Source organism: Gymnogyps californianus, chromosome 5 (genome assembly GCF_018139145.2).
Source record: "Gymnogyps californianus isolate 813 chromosome 5, ASM1813914v2, whole genome shotgun sequence".
NCBI classification, from domain to species: domain Eukaryota; kingdom Metazoa; phylum Chordata; class Aves; order Accipitriformes; family Cathartidae; genus Gymnogyps; species Gymnogyps californianus.
Genome location: NC_059475.1, coordinates 66,082,054 through 66,098,637, shown reverse-complemented (window position 1 = coordinate 66,098,637; position 16,584 = coordinate 66,082,054). Strand labels below are relative to the sequence as shown.

At 35.8% G+C, this 16,584-nt stretch overlaps 1 protein-coding gene across 1 annotated transcript in view; it reads left to right on the top strand.

Moving 5' to 3' along the window:
• Positions 1 to 16,584, top strand: part of ARID4A (AT-rich interaction domain 4A) — a 51,657-nt gene that overhangs the window by 18,816 nt on the left and 16,257 nt on the right. The window contains exons 6-12 of the mRNA XM_050898518.1: positions 286 to 365; positions 471 to 565; positions 1,183 to 1,315; positions 3,217 to 3,296; positions 5,019 to 5,095; positions 6,910 to 7,076; positions 15,513 to 15,585. Of these exons, the coding sequence (XP_050754475.1) occupies positions 286 to 365; positions 471 to 565; positions 1,183 to 1,315; positions 3,217 to 3,296; positions 5,019 to 5,095; positions 6,910 to 7,076; positions 15,513 to 15,585 (705 nt within the window). The remainder of the gene's footprint in view (positions 1 to 285; positions 366 to 470; positions 566 to 1,182; positions 1,316 to 3,216; positions 3,297 to 5,018; positions 5,096 to 6,909; positions 7,077 to 15,512; positions 15,586 to 16,584) is intronic.

The window sequence follows — 16,584 nt, the reverse complement described above, 5'->3', positions numbered from 1 at the left end:
GTATTGATAAGAAGGATGTCTAATTTAGACTGAGACTATTGCATCCAAAAGCCTTACTTTATACTGGCTTGAATCTCTGTGTGAAAATGTTATCTGTTCTTAAACTGAATCTTGACTAGCACCCTTCATTTTGCTTGTGAACTAAAGAAATGTTTAAATGGAGGTCTTGAAAGTCATGTTTTAGAGAATATTCTAGATTGTGAGATAAATAGTAAGCTTGTTTTGTCAGCTTGGGAAAGGGATCTGATCATCTTGTGCGAATGTGTTTTCTTGGCTTCTTACTAGTTTTTGATGATGGTGATGAAAGGACCTTGAGACGAACTTCATTATGCTTGAAGGGAGAAAGGCACTTTGCAGAAAGTGAGGTAAGACAATGATGGACATGCAATGAAAACTAAGTAGTTAATTTATATTTTTTTTATAATAAGAAGAAATTGCAAACTAATTTTGTTTCCTCTTTTTCCATGCAGACACTTGATCAACTGCCACTAACCAATCCAGAGCACTTTGGAACTCCAGTTATTGGGAAGAAATCTAATAGAGGAAGAAGATCTTCTCTTCCTGTGTGAGTTTTGATAGTGCTCTGTTGCTTTTGTTTCCTTTAGCGTCCTTTGCTAAAACTGAAGTAGTACCATTGAAGCTGTAATGGTCTGAATGCTCTATCATGTGAGTTGTGTGCACAGCTTATGGACTTAATTCAGTTCATGCAGACATGTTCATACATCAGCAGTATTAGGAAACTGATGGATTTTTTGCTTGTAGTAGCCTTAAGAATATTTATGCTTCTTTCATATAATAGGAACTCATGTGTCAGGAAATGTAGGATTTTTAACCTTTGTACTGCACAAAGTAGGAAAAAAAAGTGCTTTTAAATTTCTGGGGTAGAGACCATTTCTCTTTGTTTCATGTCTGTGCACAATCAAATCCTGATTCATGCCTCCAATTCCAACATGATGCTGTTGTAAAATACTGCTACTTGGAAAGAATTTCTACAAAATTCCTCTTACTAAGTAAGTACACTTAAATATTAAGTGTATTTCAAGCAATTTCAGCTCTTAAAATTCTAATTTTGTTTTTGAAGCTTTGCAGAACAGGAAGAAAGATCTGATTGTAAGCTGTATTTGCTTTCAAATATTAACTTCAGAGGAAAACTTTAAAATACTGTATGTTTCAATAATTTAGTACTGAAGATGAAAAGGAAGAAGAAAGTAGTGAAGAAGAGGATGAAGATAAAAGGCGTCTCAATGATGAATTGCTTGGCAAAGTTGTGAGTGTGACTTGTAATTCTGAGAAGGCAGACTGGTATCCAGCTTTGGTAAGTTGCTTAAGATCTTGATATCTCTAGTGTCATACTACTAATATCTTTTTAGACAAGAGTCATCTGACTTGTTACGTTGTTTGTACAGCGGTTTTCCTGGATAGGATGGTTTGCGAACTTCACAACTTTTACAGCAAAGCTGCGAATACAGTTAGGCTAAGCTCTGCTGCCCATATTTGCTGAAAATACAAATATTCTACAGTATCTATGAAGAGTAGGAAAGCAAAAATTAATGTTTATGTGTAAGTTACAGTTTTATAGCTTTAAGTCTTTCAAAACTGCACATAAAATGATTGGTATGTAACAATATTTGTCTTCTAAAAATACAGTAAGTTAGGAGTTGTACTCCCAGGCAATTTAAGAACAACTAGATGTATGAATTTTAATTGCAGTGGAATTTTTACCTTTTTGTATTTAATGCTTACCTTTTTCCTTAGAGTTTCAATTTTATGAAATACTAGTTTCTTTCATGCTTGCATTTACATAAATGGCCAGTTACTCTAGCAGTAGCGGTTGGTTATTATTTTTATTTGACTGTCAATATAGGATACTGCTGTTCATTGCCATTGCTGCTAATAAATATATATTAAATAAATTCAAGTACAAGTAGACTTGTACTGTAAAGGTAGACACTTTGCAGATTCTTTATACACAGAAAAGTTTAGGGATGCATATTAAAAGTTGCTTTCTTTAATAAACTCTTTGGTATTGTCAGACAAGCTGAATACGCATCTTCTGTCATCCATCAGAGGCATCTTTGTTTAAAAAAAAAAATTATTTGGAGCATTAAACAGGCAGGTTTGGTTCACTAATTTTTGCAGATTTTATTTACTTAACTGTATATTCCATAGTCCTTTATTTTGAGTCTTCGGGGTTAGCTGGAACGAGCTCAGCTGTTACAATCTTCTAACTTAGTTTAACATTTTATTTCCTTACTTGAATCCAGGATCAAAAGGTAACTACACAGGCCAGTTGTCTTCCCTTCCTTGAAAGAACATTATGGTGTAATGTAGGGTGAACAGTTGACACTGACTTATCCAGCTGTATGTATCTCAGTTTAAAATGTGAAATGTGGTATTGTTGTATATCCCTTTACTAACGGCAGATTTTAACTTAACGTGGTTCTAACTAGGGAATTAAGTTACTGGAGGCCGCGTACCTGTTCTGTTCTCTGCTACCTGAGAAACAGGAATGTCTTATCTTGATTTTTGGGGTAAAGCTTCTGACTCATCTGAATGGGGTGGCACAGCTTCCACTGAGTCCTGGTAGATCCAGAAGTTCATCTGCATTTGACATTTTCTGTCTGTGTATGGTCTAGAGCAAAATGTAAACTTGGTCTGTTTGTGGTAGTACAAATACTGCAAGTGCATTTTTATCATCTTTTTAGACTTAGAGATGATACTGCTGTGGAAGGATGTGCTGGATTCCACACTGGCTTGTATTAATCACACCTCAACAAAAAAAAAAAAAAAGAAAAAAAATACTACTTACCTCTCAGTTTGAATGCCAAAGATCAGAAGCTGGTATGAAATAAGTGGGTCTGTAACTTTTTAAATAGATGCTTTAAACAGGTTTTGTATGAACAAGAGAAAAAAAGCAGAGTGAATAAACAGGATCCCATGATGTCACCCCAGTAGATTAGTTTTGAGTTTACAAATGAAATTGCAAACTTTTCTGGCTTGTACATAACAAGTAAAATTAATAGTTTGAGGTAAACTGCTTCTTGAAATTTGTCATTGTTGGCCTTAGTAACATAAATTGGAGTAGGTTTCTTTTCTCAGAACTGGAAATTATAATAGAAGAAACAGGAAAACAGCAGTTTTCCTGCTGTCCATCTTTCTTTCCTTTCAAGATGAGCCTTTTTTTTTTTTCTTAAAGTGTTTTATTTGAAACTTCAGGTTGTGTCTCCCAGCTGTAATGATGACGTCACAGTGAAAAAGGACCAGTGTTTAGTTCGATCCTTTGCAGATTCCAAATTGTAAGTAGTAGCTTACTTTAATTAGATGTATATGGGAGAAAAATGCAAAAATAATTACATATTGCTTCTGAAGACATTATTTCTTCCAAAAGGGAAGGGTACAATTTTGTGTAATGTTGGTTGTACACATTTGTCATTCATAGTCCATTTCCAGCTAACTAATTCTGTGCTTACTCGTCCACCTTTACATTGTGTGTACTGATAAGAGTTCATTGGATTAGTAAAGTTTCTGGTGTTTCTTCATTTTAAAAAAATCAACAACTTCAAAAAAAACAGGTGTTAACACTTTAGATGATTCCTGTTCTTTGAAGTGTGAGTTTTGGTTCTAATTATTTCCCTTAATGTCTTAATTATTATGTCTTTATGGGTATCTGTTGTAGTAGTTTGGATATCTGATTGACTCATTCCCTCCAGTGCCCAGATGACCATGGCTGTTTAAAAGTGTTTAATCTTTTTTTTTTTTTTAATAAAAAAGTGAATGTAAAGTAACTATTTAATTAAAACTTTTACAGAATCTGAACCAAGATTTCTGCGAAAAGAAAGAACGGTCCTATTAGTCCATCATCCCCCCCCCCCCCAAAGGGGGATGGCGGGGAGAGAGATGTGTGCCTTACTTAAGGAACTATATATTCAAAAGAGTACAGAGAGTGGTTTTTTAAAGCTGTTTCCCTTTATTTCTCTTCATCCTTACTTCTAATGCATCTGTCTCAACATATTGTAACTAAAAACTTCTTTGCTGAAGGCCAGCTGACCCCTCTTTCCCTCTTTCTTTCAAAGTGAACAATTGGTGATTTTTAATAGCCATAATTTTGAGTAGGGTGCGAGTACTTGATTACTGAAACGTATTTCAAGTAACTGAAGATTTAATTCATTTTGGCCTCTTATGTAGACATGTATCATCAGCCTTCTAGATAAGTCCGGTTCTTTATATACTGAAGGTAGAATGTTATTGGAAAAGCATGCAGACTTGCTCTGTTTTACTTTTTTTCCCCATAGTCTTATGGCTTTAACTTCAGAAAATGGCGGCCTCCAATTCCTGAGGTTTTACTCCAGTTTTTCTGAAATAATGAAAGAAGAAAAAAAATCTTATTGTAATAACTCACTTGTAAGGCTTTCCTTGCAGGTTGGTTAGCATTTCTATTGTAGTACTTCAGTAACTGAATATTCAGTATAACTTTAGAACAGAGCAACTTCCTTATATTTTGCTGTGAGAACACTTTTGTAATTTTAAAAATAAAAATCAACTATTTATCAATGCAGATATATGAATTTGGCTTCACTGTTGTTCTCTGCTAGTAGAAATGCATTTTGAATATAGAGGGCTTGTTTCTTCTTAGCTAGATTGCTATTTTGGGTAGCAACTATTGATTGATGTGAATATTTTCAATTTAGAAAATGGTTTTTGCCTATGTAGAGTATCGTATCTTCGCAAATTTGTGCAGGTTGAACATTTAAAATAAAGAAGCTTTACAAACTTTTCTTAATTATTTAATTACAAGAGTTCTTTTAGTGTCTGAATTTCAGAGAAAGATTGGAAACTTACTCTGGGTTTGAATCTTGTGTTAGGACCTACAATAACAAATGCCTTACGCATTTAGTTATTAGAAAGGACTTTGAAAGTGAGTGATAAATCTTGAAAATTTTAGAAATTACTGCTTTTCTAAGTCAAATGCTTGCTTTATTGTGATTTGAAAATACTAACAGAACCTTCTTCTTTTTCAGCTACTCAGTAGCAAGAAAAGACATTAAAGAACTAGATGTTCAAAACTTACCAAAATCTGAGTCCTCTCCTAAAAAAGGTAAATTAGAAAAATTCTAGGTGTTTAAAAAAAGTAGTCTTGTGCAATAGTACTTTTAACTTTTGCAGGTAAATGATGGCCTGTTGATTTATAATAATTGCTCTTGGATATTTTGCAAACAATTTTAAATGTGATAAATTAGAGAAACTTTGGATATGGCTGCCTTATTATTAAAATAGCACCTAGTAGAAGTGTTGTTTATTTGATTTTTATTTCCTTCTTTTGATCCACTCCAAATTCATGGAAAGTGAATAGAATATTTTCAAGGTAGAGTATTTGAAATGTCATTGAACAATGGAATATATAGTTACCTCTCCTAACACCAAAGTTTTGTGCTATTGCTCAAAACACTTTGTCTTTATGTTAAAAATACCCAGACAGCAAGGTGTAAACTTTATTAGAACAGCCTGCCTGTGATTAATGTTTGATTTAAAAGTATAATTACAGAACTTGATTTCTGGATGGATGGATGATGTGACTATAATGAGCTTTTAAAAGGCCAGATTCTCACTTTAATGTAAATAATTCTTAAACTTTGTGTTGTTCCTCCCAATCAGACCTCAAACCACAAAATTTGTTAAGGAGAAATATTTAGAATATATAACAAAACAAAACAAAAACTAACAACACCCCCCCCAACAACAACAACAGTTCCTCTGGTTTGAGGAAAGGTGTGGAACAGCTCCTTAACAAGTAAAGATTTAACATGATACAAGAGAGCTTGAGGTGGTTTTGATTGATTCATGTAATTCCTAATGATTGCTCTTATACTTTCTTCTTGATAACTGTTTCACAGTACAAGGACTTTAGAACAGCCAAAAAAATGATCAGATGCCAGGTTTAAGATAAATTGAAGAAGGGGATTTTTTTTCATGCAGAACGTAATTGCGTTGTGACATTCATTGCCATGAAGGAATGTTGTGGAACCAAAGGTACTAATGGTTTCAAAAAGAGTTTAGACAGACTTCTGGAGGTTACTCTATCAGCAGCTATTAAAACTGGTGCCTTTTCTTCTCCGGCAACACTGTGCATGGTTCATTGCAGTATGTCCCTCTTTTGGGTATTTTTCTGATTCATCTTTAATAAAGTTTTTTATTGTGTCTGGGGGGCATGTTTTGGGGTTGTCTGGGTTTGTTTTGCTTTGTTGTTTTCCTCCTTGGAGCACCTCTTCAAGGAACAGAATTTGAGGTTTCCCGTTGTACAAGTGTGACTTCTCCCTGTCTCGTCGCTCCCTTATTCATTAGTGTGTTTTTCCTGTTCCAAACATTAATTTAATATCTCTTTAGGCAGTGCTCTTAAACAAAACATTTGCATTTTTTTTGCAATCTAAACTTTAAGACATGAAGATATTTTTAAAAGAACAGACTTGATCTAACTGATGGGTTTATTTTTTTAGATAGCTTTATTACAGTATTTGTCTCTTTCATACAGAAACAAAACAGTTCACAGTTGCTCAGAATATATGTGGATAAGTATAGGTGCTTATCTTTGGTACTGTTCACATACATAGGTGTAAATCTTAGTAGTGTTCATGGGGACCTATGCCTAGAAAACAACTGGATGCTGTGTGTGGGATGGATGCTCTCAACTCTAAACTCCTTGAGTTGCCGATACTCAATTTTTAAAATTTGACAGTCTCGAAATGTAAAGTGTGTAAACTGAATGTTTAAAGCTGAAGTATCTATTTTATTACTAAATTCCATTTTTGGTTTAAGTTGGCATTGTGATTTACAAGAATGTGAAAAGGAAATTAAAAATGCTTCGTGACTGTGAATACTGTGGATGAGGTAAAACCAGGGCCCTTTCTTCTGTAGGGCTACAGGAAGCAAGCACGTTTCTCAACACAAAGGGTGTTCCTCGGAACTGGAAAATGGACATAAGTGAAATTCTGGAGTCCTCTAGCAGCGATGAGGAAGATGGAGCTGCTGCAGAAACGGATGAAGAAGAAGAAAAAAGAGAAGAGAAAACTGAAGAAGTAGTGGTAAGTCTGGCCAATTTCAGTCGTTCTTCAAAGATAATTTAATAACTTGCATGCCTGAAGATCCTGCATTTTCCAACATTTTACTCTCAGACGTAGCTTACTCAGTTCAGCGTCTTTTCAGACCTGTTCATCTTCCCTTTGCTACAGCCATCTTTATTGGGATTTGTGAGCAGTGGCAGATAGCCTCCTTTTATCCAGTGCAGAAAGTGGAGACAAATCTCAGAAATTAAGAATTCAAGGCAGAGTGATAGAATGAATCTGGGTCAAAAGGAGAGAGATAAACAAAAAGTGATGCTGATCCCAATAGTAGTAATCCAACCTTAAATAAAAATAACTTTGTATTTTTCTTTTGTACTTTATATGTAGGTTATATAAAAATTAACTAGTTTCTGAAAACAGTAGTTTGATTAAAAAAAAAAAAACCAACAAAGTATTAAAGCAAAAGCAGTAGGCTGACTGAAAGTGTGAGCTAATGCACGGTGCTTGTTAAGGCTTTTTGGTGCGTAAGAAACTATTTAAAAGCAGTACAGGAATTACCTTTGTAAGTGTTAGGTTTTCCTTAACACCAGCATTACGGGTTGGGAATCATAGAATCATATGCTACGACATGGATGGACTTTCTGTCGAATATTTACGGTAAAATATTTTTCTGCATTGGAATATTTTGAGTGGCTCCTTTTCCACAACGTTAGCCAGTTTCTTCATGTCATCCAAATTGTATTTGCAGAATTTCCTTTTATTTCTGCTACCTGTTTTTAACCTTGATGTTATGTTTAGAAGGGGGGGAGGAGGGGGAGTGTTTGGTTGTGGGATTTGTTTGGGTTTTTTTTTTTTTTTCCCTCGTCGTGCGATTTTCACAATACGCTCGGAAACATTCCTTTATGTAGAAAAACCAAGTGAAGTTTGTCTTCTGAGGAAGGTCAAACACCGTTTCCCTTTCGCTTCCCCTGCAGCGTGCGGTTTTTGTCAGCCCGAACACAGAATGGCCGTTCATACTTGGAGGCGGCCTACAGCGTTGCCACGGCAACCGACTGTTGGTCGGCAGCGCGCATGCGCGGCGGGTGGCGGCGGCGGGGGGGAACGGGCGCTGGAGCGGAGGCTTGGCCGCCGGCCAGGGGGAGGCTTGCCAGATGCTTTGAAATGGGCTGTCTCTTTTCTTTGCCTTTCATGTAATGTCTGATTTTTTTTATTATTTTTTTAATTTTTTTTTTTTGTAATTTTTTTTTTTTTTGTATGGAAGAGAATGTAAGTAATGCCGTATAACTGCGGATGCCGTGCAGGGAGAGAGAAAGAGAGCAAATATTTGGAAGTCAGGCTGAAATATGTCCAGGCAGTGGGCAGATTAGATAGAAAGGAAGTAAAACCATTTTACATTTGAAAGAATGCAGCTCCTAGGTAAGCATTCTGTGTTTTAATCTGTAATGTTAACATGGTTGTTAAGAATGCGGATTTGACTTAGATTTCTGATCTGGGAACTGTCTGGTGGAGCATGCAGCCAGGGTAGATCTTTCCAGGTAAAAAAAGACAATAAGAATCTATTTTTAGGTGTTAATTTTATGCCTTGATAACAGTGTTCTGGAAAATGGAGTAGATGTCTGTATGAGAATAATGGTATGATTAGATAAATATAAGGATAAATGTGTGCAGAATATAAAATCCTCTGGGTTTTTTCCTCTCTTTGCAGTGAAAAGGACTGAATAGGCCACATTTTGCAGGGTGTGAACTGTTGCAGTCTGTATTGGTCTGTTTGTATTAACGTTGGTTAAAATTGCAGAGTATCAGTCACTAAAAATCAAGGATTGCTATACTAGTTTTCTAGTATCCATTTTTAATATAATTTTTCATGGCTGTTGTGTAAAAGTGCTGTGTGTTTCAAACAAAGAAGGGGGGGAGCTTGGTGGGGTGTTTTTAAAAAAAAAAAAAAAAAAGGCATTCTTGTAAAAGAAATAGAGGTTATTTTTAAAGAATAATCTAAATGTAGAGTAGTGAAGCAAAAGACTCCAGACAGGTAGATGTGCTGGTAGGAGAAGCTGTAGAATCCATTATTTCCAGGTGACAAGTAGGCATGTAAAAATAAGGTGAGCATCTTCATGCTGAAGCTATGTAGCAGAAGATAGATATTAATCTTTTTAGATTATGTCGGAGCAGAACTGTCATTCCGGCCCATTAAATCAAATTCCTGATTCAACTGTTACAATACATTTTCTTATTTTAATTGTGGGCCGTGCTAGATATTGCAATTAGACAGCATTTAGAGAATTTATCATAATTTCTTTTTTCTTTTCCCTTAGAAAGGCAGTAATGGCAGTTGCAGAGAGAATCGAAAAGTGAATTTTTTTTTTTGCCTTTCTTTGACTACAGATGTTGAATTACTCAAATTTTGCATTTACATTTTGTAAAGTTTCTCCTTTATTAATCAAGGTCAAAAATAGCTTCTGTCCATCCTCTCCCAGAATATTCTCAGTGGACCTTTTGTTTTAGAACTGCAAATTGTTATATTACTAGAGATGAGAGGGAGATTTTTAAAATTATCTCCCCCCCATCTTCTGAAATGCACAGCAGCTTTGCTGTCAAGGCCTGGCCAGCTGCTGACCAGCCGTGATAGGCCTTCCTTAAATCAATCAAATGGACACAGACCTATTTAATATATAATGAGAGGATAAAGTCAGTCAGAAAAGTCTAATTCTGGGAATGGAAAGGATCCTATTTTTCTGAAGTAGGATCTTTTATAATGATAATGGAGCAGAGAGATCTACTGTAGCTGGTGATAATAGATCCTACCATTTTTCCAGTAGCTGGGTTAAAATCTGTAACTTTGTTTTGACAGAGACTGTCTTTCTAATTGTGCTGCCTTTTGTGACATCTTAAAGAGTATGATAGAATTGATACAATAAGGTTTCCAGGCTTTACATGGTTGTTCTTTGATGGCTTTTGTAAGCTAAGGAGTGGGAACCAATATGGTGGTGGTGAGATGCTAATCCTCCTCATTGGTGGTAACTGACTTGTGTGGTCCAGAGTTGACTACGAAGGAGGACAATGTGGAAATTGCCTGTCATTGACTTTAACAGGGATTGCATTACATTGAGTTGCTCAGCATGTTCAAATTGTTGGATTTTTGGCAGTAATTGCAATATGTGGTGCAACTCAGGATTACTTTTCATTCACAATGTGAGGTTTGACTAACAGAACAGATATTGCTTGTGTCATAAAAAGTGAAAAAATCTGGAGGTGATATAGAAAAAAATTCTTTATCAAAGGAAAATTTAAAGAATCACTCAATTGGTTTGAATCCAGATAAAAATCTGGATATTGCTTTTGGTTCTTATCCAGTTTTCAACATGTCAGAATAAGAGAATTAACTGTGTTTTGAGGGTAGATTTGGCAGTCAAAGAATGCATTGCAGCTAAAAGGAAAGAGAAAATCTAAACTCCAGTGTCTCCACACAGAAATAGAAGCTTTTGGAACATTACCTGATTTTTATTAAAAATAAGATTATATATACTACTGTATTTGCTTGTATTTAAGTTGTTCTGTCAGGGAAGAAATCATACCTATTTGTTTCTCAGGATTAAATACTCCCTGTTTTACACAGGAACGTGTAGGCAACATTTGGTTTTGCCTCTCAGTCTCCCTGTAGGCCGTTCTGATTCCAAAAGAATCGAGATTTTAACATGCAGTTATTTGAAATATATTTTCAGTACGTGTTCTTAATAGATACATTCACATAAGAGCAGAGTAAAAGTAAGGAATTTGTTCTTTAGGGTATGAATTTTGCAAGTTTCAAAATTATATCTTTTTGTAATATCAAGAGCTAGAAAAAGGGATTTCTTTCTTACCTGTAGAATTGGTTATAACACCATCTTTGAGAGACTCTTCCAACTTATCTGTGTCACTTTAACAGCAGTTCCTTGTCCTTTTACTTCCCCCCCCCAATCAAACATGCAAAAAATGTTCAGAAAAAAATTCTAGCTAGCTGGTCTCCATGCCTCTCATTGAAGAAAGAGTTGTAGCACCTCCAGGTGTATGCTTAGAGGAATTTTCTCTTAGTCTTCATTTTGACAGTCACCTGAAAGATGTATGTGTAGTATGTTTAATAGTGTGCATTCATTTAAAGTTTTTAGGGTTCTTGCATCACAACAGCATGAAGAAACATTGGTCACAGTTGCCTTACATTGTTGAGCAGGGAAAATGCCAGAAGCATTTTCCAATGTACCTATTCTGCAAATAAGCAAGGATTTCAGTCCTCATGATAAGTCATTACCAGGTATTTTATTAGCACTAAGTTCATAAAGGAAGGATGAGTATATGAAATCCATGATGTGTTTTAGGAGGCTTGAGATTCCTACAAATGATCAGTAGTCATCTATTAAAATACTTACATTTTGCTTCAAAGTAGTTCTTGTTTCCCATGTAGTCTTTTCTCTAAGTGACTGTGGGAGACCACATAAAATGATACCTGAATCATCCATTTCTGTTGCAACCTATGTGTGTTTTAAGATAACATTGAAAAAGCTGACTCTACAAGTTAAATACAGGGATACAGTAATTTCAAAGTTAAGGAAGCATGGTATCCAGAAACAAGTGGTTTATTTACATATATAAAAAAACCTAAGCAGCTGTGATGTGTAATAGGCAGAATAGCCTTTAAAAAATAGCTAAACATTGATTAGCTAATCATCCTTCTCATGCATGCATTTGTAGGAGTTTTGGCTACTGTGAAGCATGGCCTGCATCATACCATGCACAAATGTTCTTTACAAAGACTTCCTTGCTCACAATTTAATGCTAACAGGCATTCTCAGAATATTCCTCAAAGAGGAGCGAAGAAGTTGCAAACTGAGGGGCAGCTCTAGAGTGAGTCATTGTTGAGGATGGTTGAATTCCTAGTTCTTGTTGGTAGAAATCAACATTTTAAGACCACTCTCATCTCCACATGGTGTAAAGCTGTTAACTTGTTGCAATCAGTTTAATTATTTTCATTTCCTTAATTAGTGTTCAAACTTGGCATCAGAAAGCAAATGTGCAAGTGATGAAAACGCATTTAAGAACTCTGAAGCAACAAAATTATGTTAACTCTAATTCTGGCAGCTTGTCTTGATCATATACTCTTCTGAACTCCAAATCCTGTACACATTGTTCTTCCTCTTAGCTTGCATTTATTTCACAGAAGATTTTATGGTATTGCCAGTCTATTAATAACATAAAAGAAAGATCTGTCCCTGGTACCTTAGCCCCGTATTGATTGAGTATATGGTGTATGTGCCTGTAAGTAGAGATTCATTCTTTGTTTTGTAAAAGAAACTATTTCATCCTTTGTGCTCCCACTCAGCTCTACAGGTTAGCATCCACAAAAGCTTTTAACATCCTTCTGTAGAGTAAACGATGAGTCAGGATAACAGAGCTATATTCTTGTTTAAAATCATGCCAAAGACAGAGGCAAAACTCATGGTGAATAAAGTGGCTTGACACCAAATGAAGCAAAGCCAGTTACAAGTTTTCAACAAGTTTCTGTGGGTTTTATGTTGTGCTTATTGGCTGGTTTGTTATTCTCAAAATAATTTTACAAAATACTTGAACACTGTTAGTATTACTTGGAAGGCAGTAAGAAATTGAGTTGGGAAAGGAGTATGTCCCTTATACAGAGATCCTGTGTTCATTGTTGATTTCATTGTTTTACTGTTTACAATATTCTCTAACTGATGTGACCTGCTAGTCAGAAAGGAGGGAAAAAAATCTCAAACCCATAAAATTTCAACTTTTTAATTATAAGCAAAAAAGGGCATCTTGGAGATTCCCCCCCCCCCTTTTTTTTTTAATGAAATTCAGCCTCTCACCCTGAAACAAAAGAGTTTTCTCATGTTGCATTTAGTTATGGGTATTGGATGAACAACAGAAAGGTCTCAATTTTGAACTCCTGCCACTTAAAAATTTCATATTGTTTTGCCTCTCACTTGGACTTATCTTTGGCTACAGTCTCCCTTTTTTGCAACATCTGTATAGGAAAAAAATGAAATGGAGAGACAGAACTCTCTTAAGAAAACTGATTTTGAACAATTGTCACTGTGAACTTCCTTATGCCCAGTCTAAAACGGGCATCAGTGTCTGGAGAGGAGAAGTGAGTTTTGGAGGGTAGCAGTGTTGCCCCGGTGCCTGCTGAAAAGAGATGCTGGGAAATTTTAGCTCTCCAGTCACTGATGGTGATTGCAGGTTGTGGCATCAACATTTCTCAGGCATTTTCTTCACTTTGGGTGGGGCTTTTAAGGTTGCTGATACGGCAGCTTAGATGGTGGTTGATGTATTTAAAATAAAACTCAACTCTTAACTCAAAACAGCAGACACTCGTGGGAAGTCAATATGTCCACTTACAAATAGATAACCATGATGAAAATTGACCTCTTATGAAAGTCCATGTATCTTAATGTCACAATAATCATATCTATGAAGGGTTGATATTTCTCACTTTGGCCAGTAGCAGAAAAAGAGTTTGAAATACCTGATACATGATTTATTCCTTGGTGACAGTTGTTCAGGTCTTATTCAAGTCACCTCTCAGAAGTATTGGGTGTCTGCTCTGGCATTGGTACCAGGCACGGTTCAGACTCTCTCTCTCTCTCTGTCAAGGAGTGCCAACCTAGCTCATACACCATCAACAGAGAGAAGCAGGTACAGGATTCAGGATGTCTCACATAGGTGAATGAATATTGCAGTCAGGTTTTATGCCTCCCTCCTATAAATATGTAAAAGCTTTTCAACTTTCCTTTTTGCTTTTCTTCAGCTGAAAATACTTGCTATCAGTGAAATGGTTAACATTCTGTCTGCAAGAGTGCTGTTTCTAACCTACATTTCTGCTGTTCTGACCTACAGTTCTGGTTTGGCATTATGCCCACATAAAAGAAATGGTTTGAATTCAACTATTCAGAAGTATTTCTGAATGTTTACTGTTATTTAGATATATTTAGTTTGCATAGTTTGAGTCGTATTGCCTTTAATCAGTAAACATTACAGTAGATGGTAGAAATTTCTCGATCTTGAAGTTGGTTTGCACTCTAGATGGAGAGAAAAAAGCTGTGGTTTCTATAGCAATAATTCATTTGTTAACCTGGAAGAACATAATAATTCTATAGATAACTGTTTCTTTTTATATAATCCCTATAATATGCAGTATGAGCAAATGGTAACTGATGCGGTACAATGTTGTGATTATTCATTTAATTTTCTCAAATTATTTCCCATGAAAAAATAGGAAAATAAGAAGTAGATATTGTCTCTGCCTGATTGTAGGTGATCCCTGTTGGGCTTTGAAGCTCAGAATTCACTGAAGCAGGCAGGGCTGAAATTCATTCTGATGCTGGGCAGATTGCTTTCTGGTTAACAAGGCAGTAGCATATACATTTACATTTCACTGCCTATCTTCCTGCCTTGAAGCTTAAAGTTTACAGAATGCAGAGACGACTGAAATTGAAATTGCTATTCTGGTTTCCTTCTGGAACTGCTTCTGTCTTTTCTGTTAGTTTTAATAATGTAATGATAAGATTTTTTGACACGTACTGTACGTCTTTCCTTCAAGACAGCTGCAGTCTTCCCTGTGCAAACTGCCTTACCAGCAAACCCGATGATTGCCAGGCTGGCAGGAAGAAAGTGGCATGCGTAAAGCGTTGCAGGGAAAAGATTTTTTTTTTTTGGTCTCTGCTAGACTCTCAGAATTCCATGAAGTATATGTAGATATGTAGACATTATTTCCTCTCCCCACCCCCCAATAAATTTACTTTATTTTCATGGTTTCCACCTGAATAACAGAAAATCTTTTGTGGACTGCTTACCATAAAGTTCATAAGTGTTTGTCTCTCTGAGGCTTTAAGTTGTAAAGATAAAACTGAGGAATTTATAATAATAAATTATAGAAGTGACTCTAAAAGTGTTTCCAAATATGAGCTGAAATCAAGCATTGGAGCTTAATCACAAAATGAATACTGTCTGGAGCGTCAAAACCAGGAACAATTGGAGAAAGAATTGTTCTGCAACCTTAGCTATAGTTGGGGTAAGGAAGATGAGTTAAACAAAAAGACCCTGAACAAAAAAACCCAAACAAACCAAAAAACCTAGAGTTCTTGTGAACTGCTTCTGTCTTGTAAATAACAGACCTTTTCTGTATTAGAACAATGTGTTAAGTATATTAGTGTTTTCATTTTGAGCGTCACACTTACATTCTTTCTGTCATGGATTGAGGCTTTCCCTGACCTGCATTTTCTTTTTCTCCCCGAGGTGCGCACTTCAGTTTCCTGAGTAAATTTTGTTTTCTGCATATTTCACCATTATATGGGTGCAAAGCCAAATGGGAAGTGGTTTGGGTTTAGTTCTTGCTATTAGGCTTTTGTACAAATAAATTGTTACTTTGCATATTTTATGTTTTCATTTTGACTGCATTTGTTTTCACAGCCTGAGGAAGAGCTTGATCCTGAAGAGAGGGACAACTTCCTCCAACAGCTTTACAAGTTTATGGAAGACAGAGGTAACACCGAATTACTTTTTTTTAATTCTTTTTTTTATTAATTTAATTTCTAGTCTACTTTTTAAATGGCTTTTTAAAATTGCTTTTAAATGTAATGGATGTTATTACGAGCATATTCTCATGTCAGTGGAAAAAGATAACAGCTAGTCTGGTGCAGGGAAAAGCACTTACCCATTTTCACATGTGGCAGGTCTGCTTCCAGTACTTTGAAGCACAGCACACAAAGGAAACTCAAATCCTCCCTGAGGTGTTTTGGCTTTGTTTTGCTTTCACAAAACCTTTTTTATGTTAACAATCCCTCTTAAATAAGCTCTTCGCTGATTTCTTGTTGTGACAGCCATGGCTGGGAACTCTGCTGCTGTTAATCTCAGGCTGGAACCGGAGGAGGGTATTCATGGATGGTGAAATTCAACCAGCAGAGAATGGGAGATGTGCCATCTTCAGGTCTCCTTGCAGAACTGTCTTAATCGTGCACAGATGTAGCAGTGATACTCACCTGAAGAGACAACTTAAAATTTGTCCTGTAGCTAGAACAAGAAAATAGCATATTTTAAATGTCTTTATTTACAGAATTAGGTGAGACTGTAATAAATTGGAATAGTTAAAGTCCTGGCACAAGACATATATTGGAAGTGCACGTGCTATGTATAGATAGAGAGCAGGATATACATGCTGACTTGGGAGAACTGTTGTTGCATAAGCCATTCACATTTGCAGTTGTGATGAGACTGACACTAAAATGGAAGACTCTCTGTTCCTTGGCTGCACACCGCCCCTCCCTTTTTTTTTTTTTTTCCCCCTCTTTTAATAAGTATATTTAAGCCTGGAAAGTTTTATCTTTTAGAGTATATTTGTTTTATTCATTTTACTCATGAACTCGCTATTTCAATTCGAATACTCTTAAGTGTTAATCCTGCAATAACATTGGTGGAGGTAGGTTACAAGTGCAACTACTGCCTTTTTACTTTTTTTTTCCTTTCTTTTTCCTTGACAAGTTAC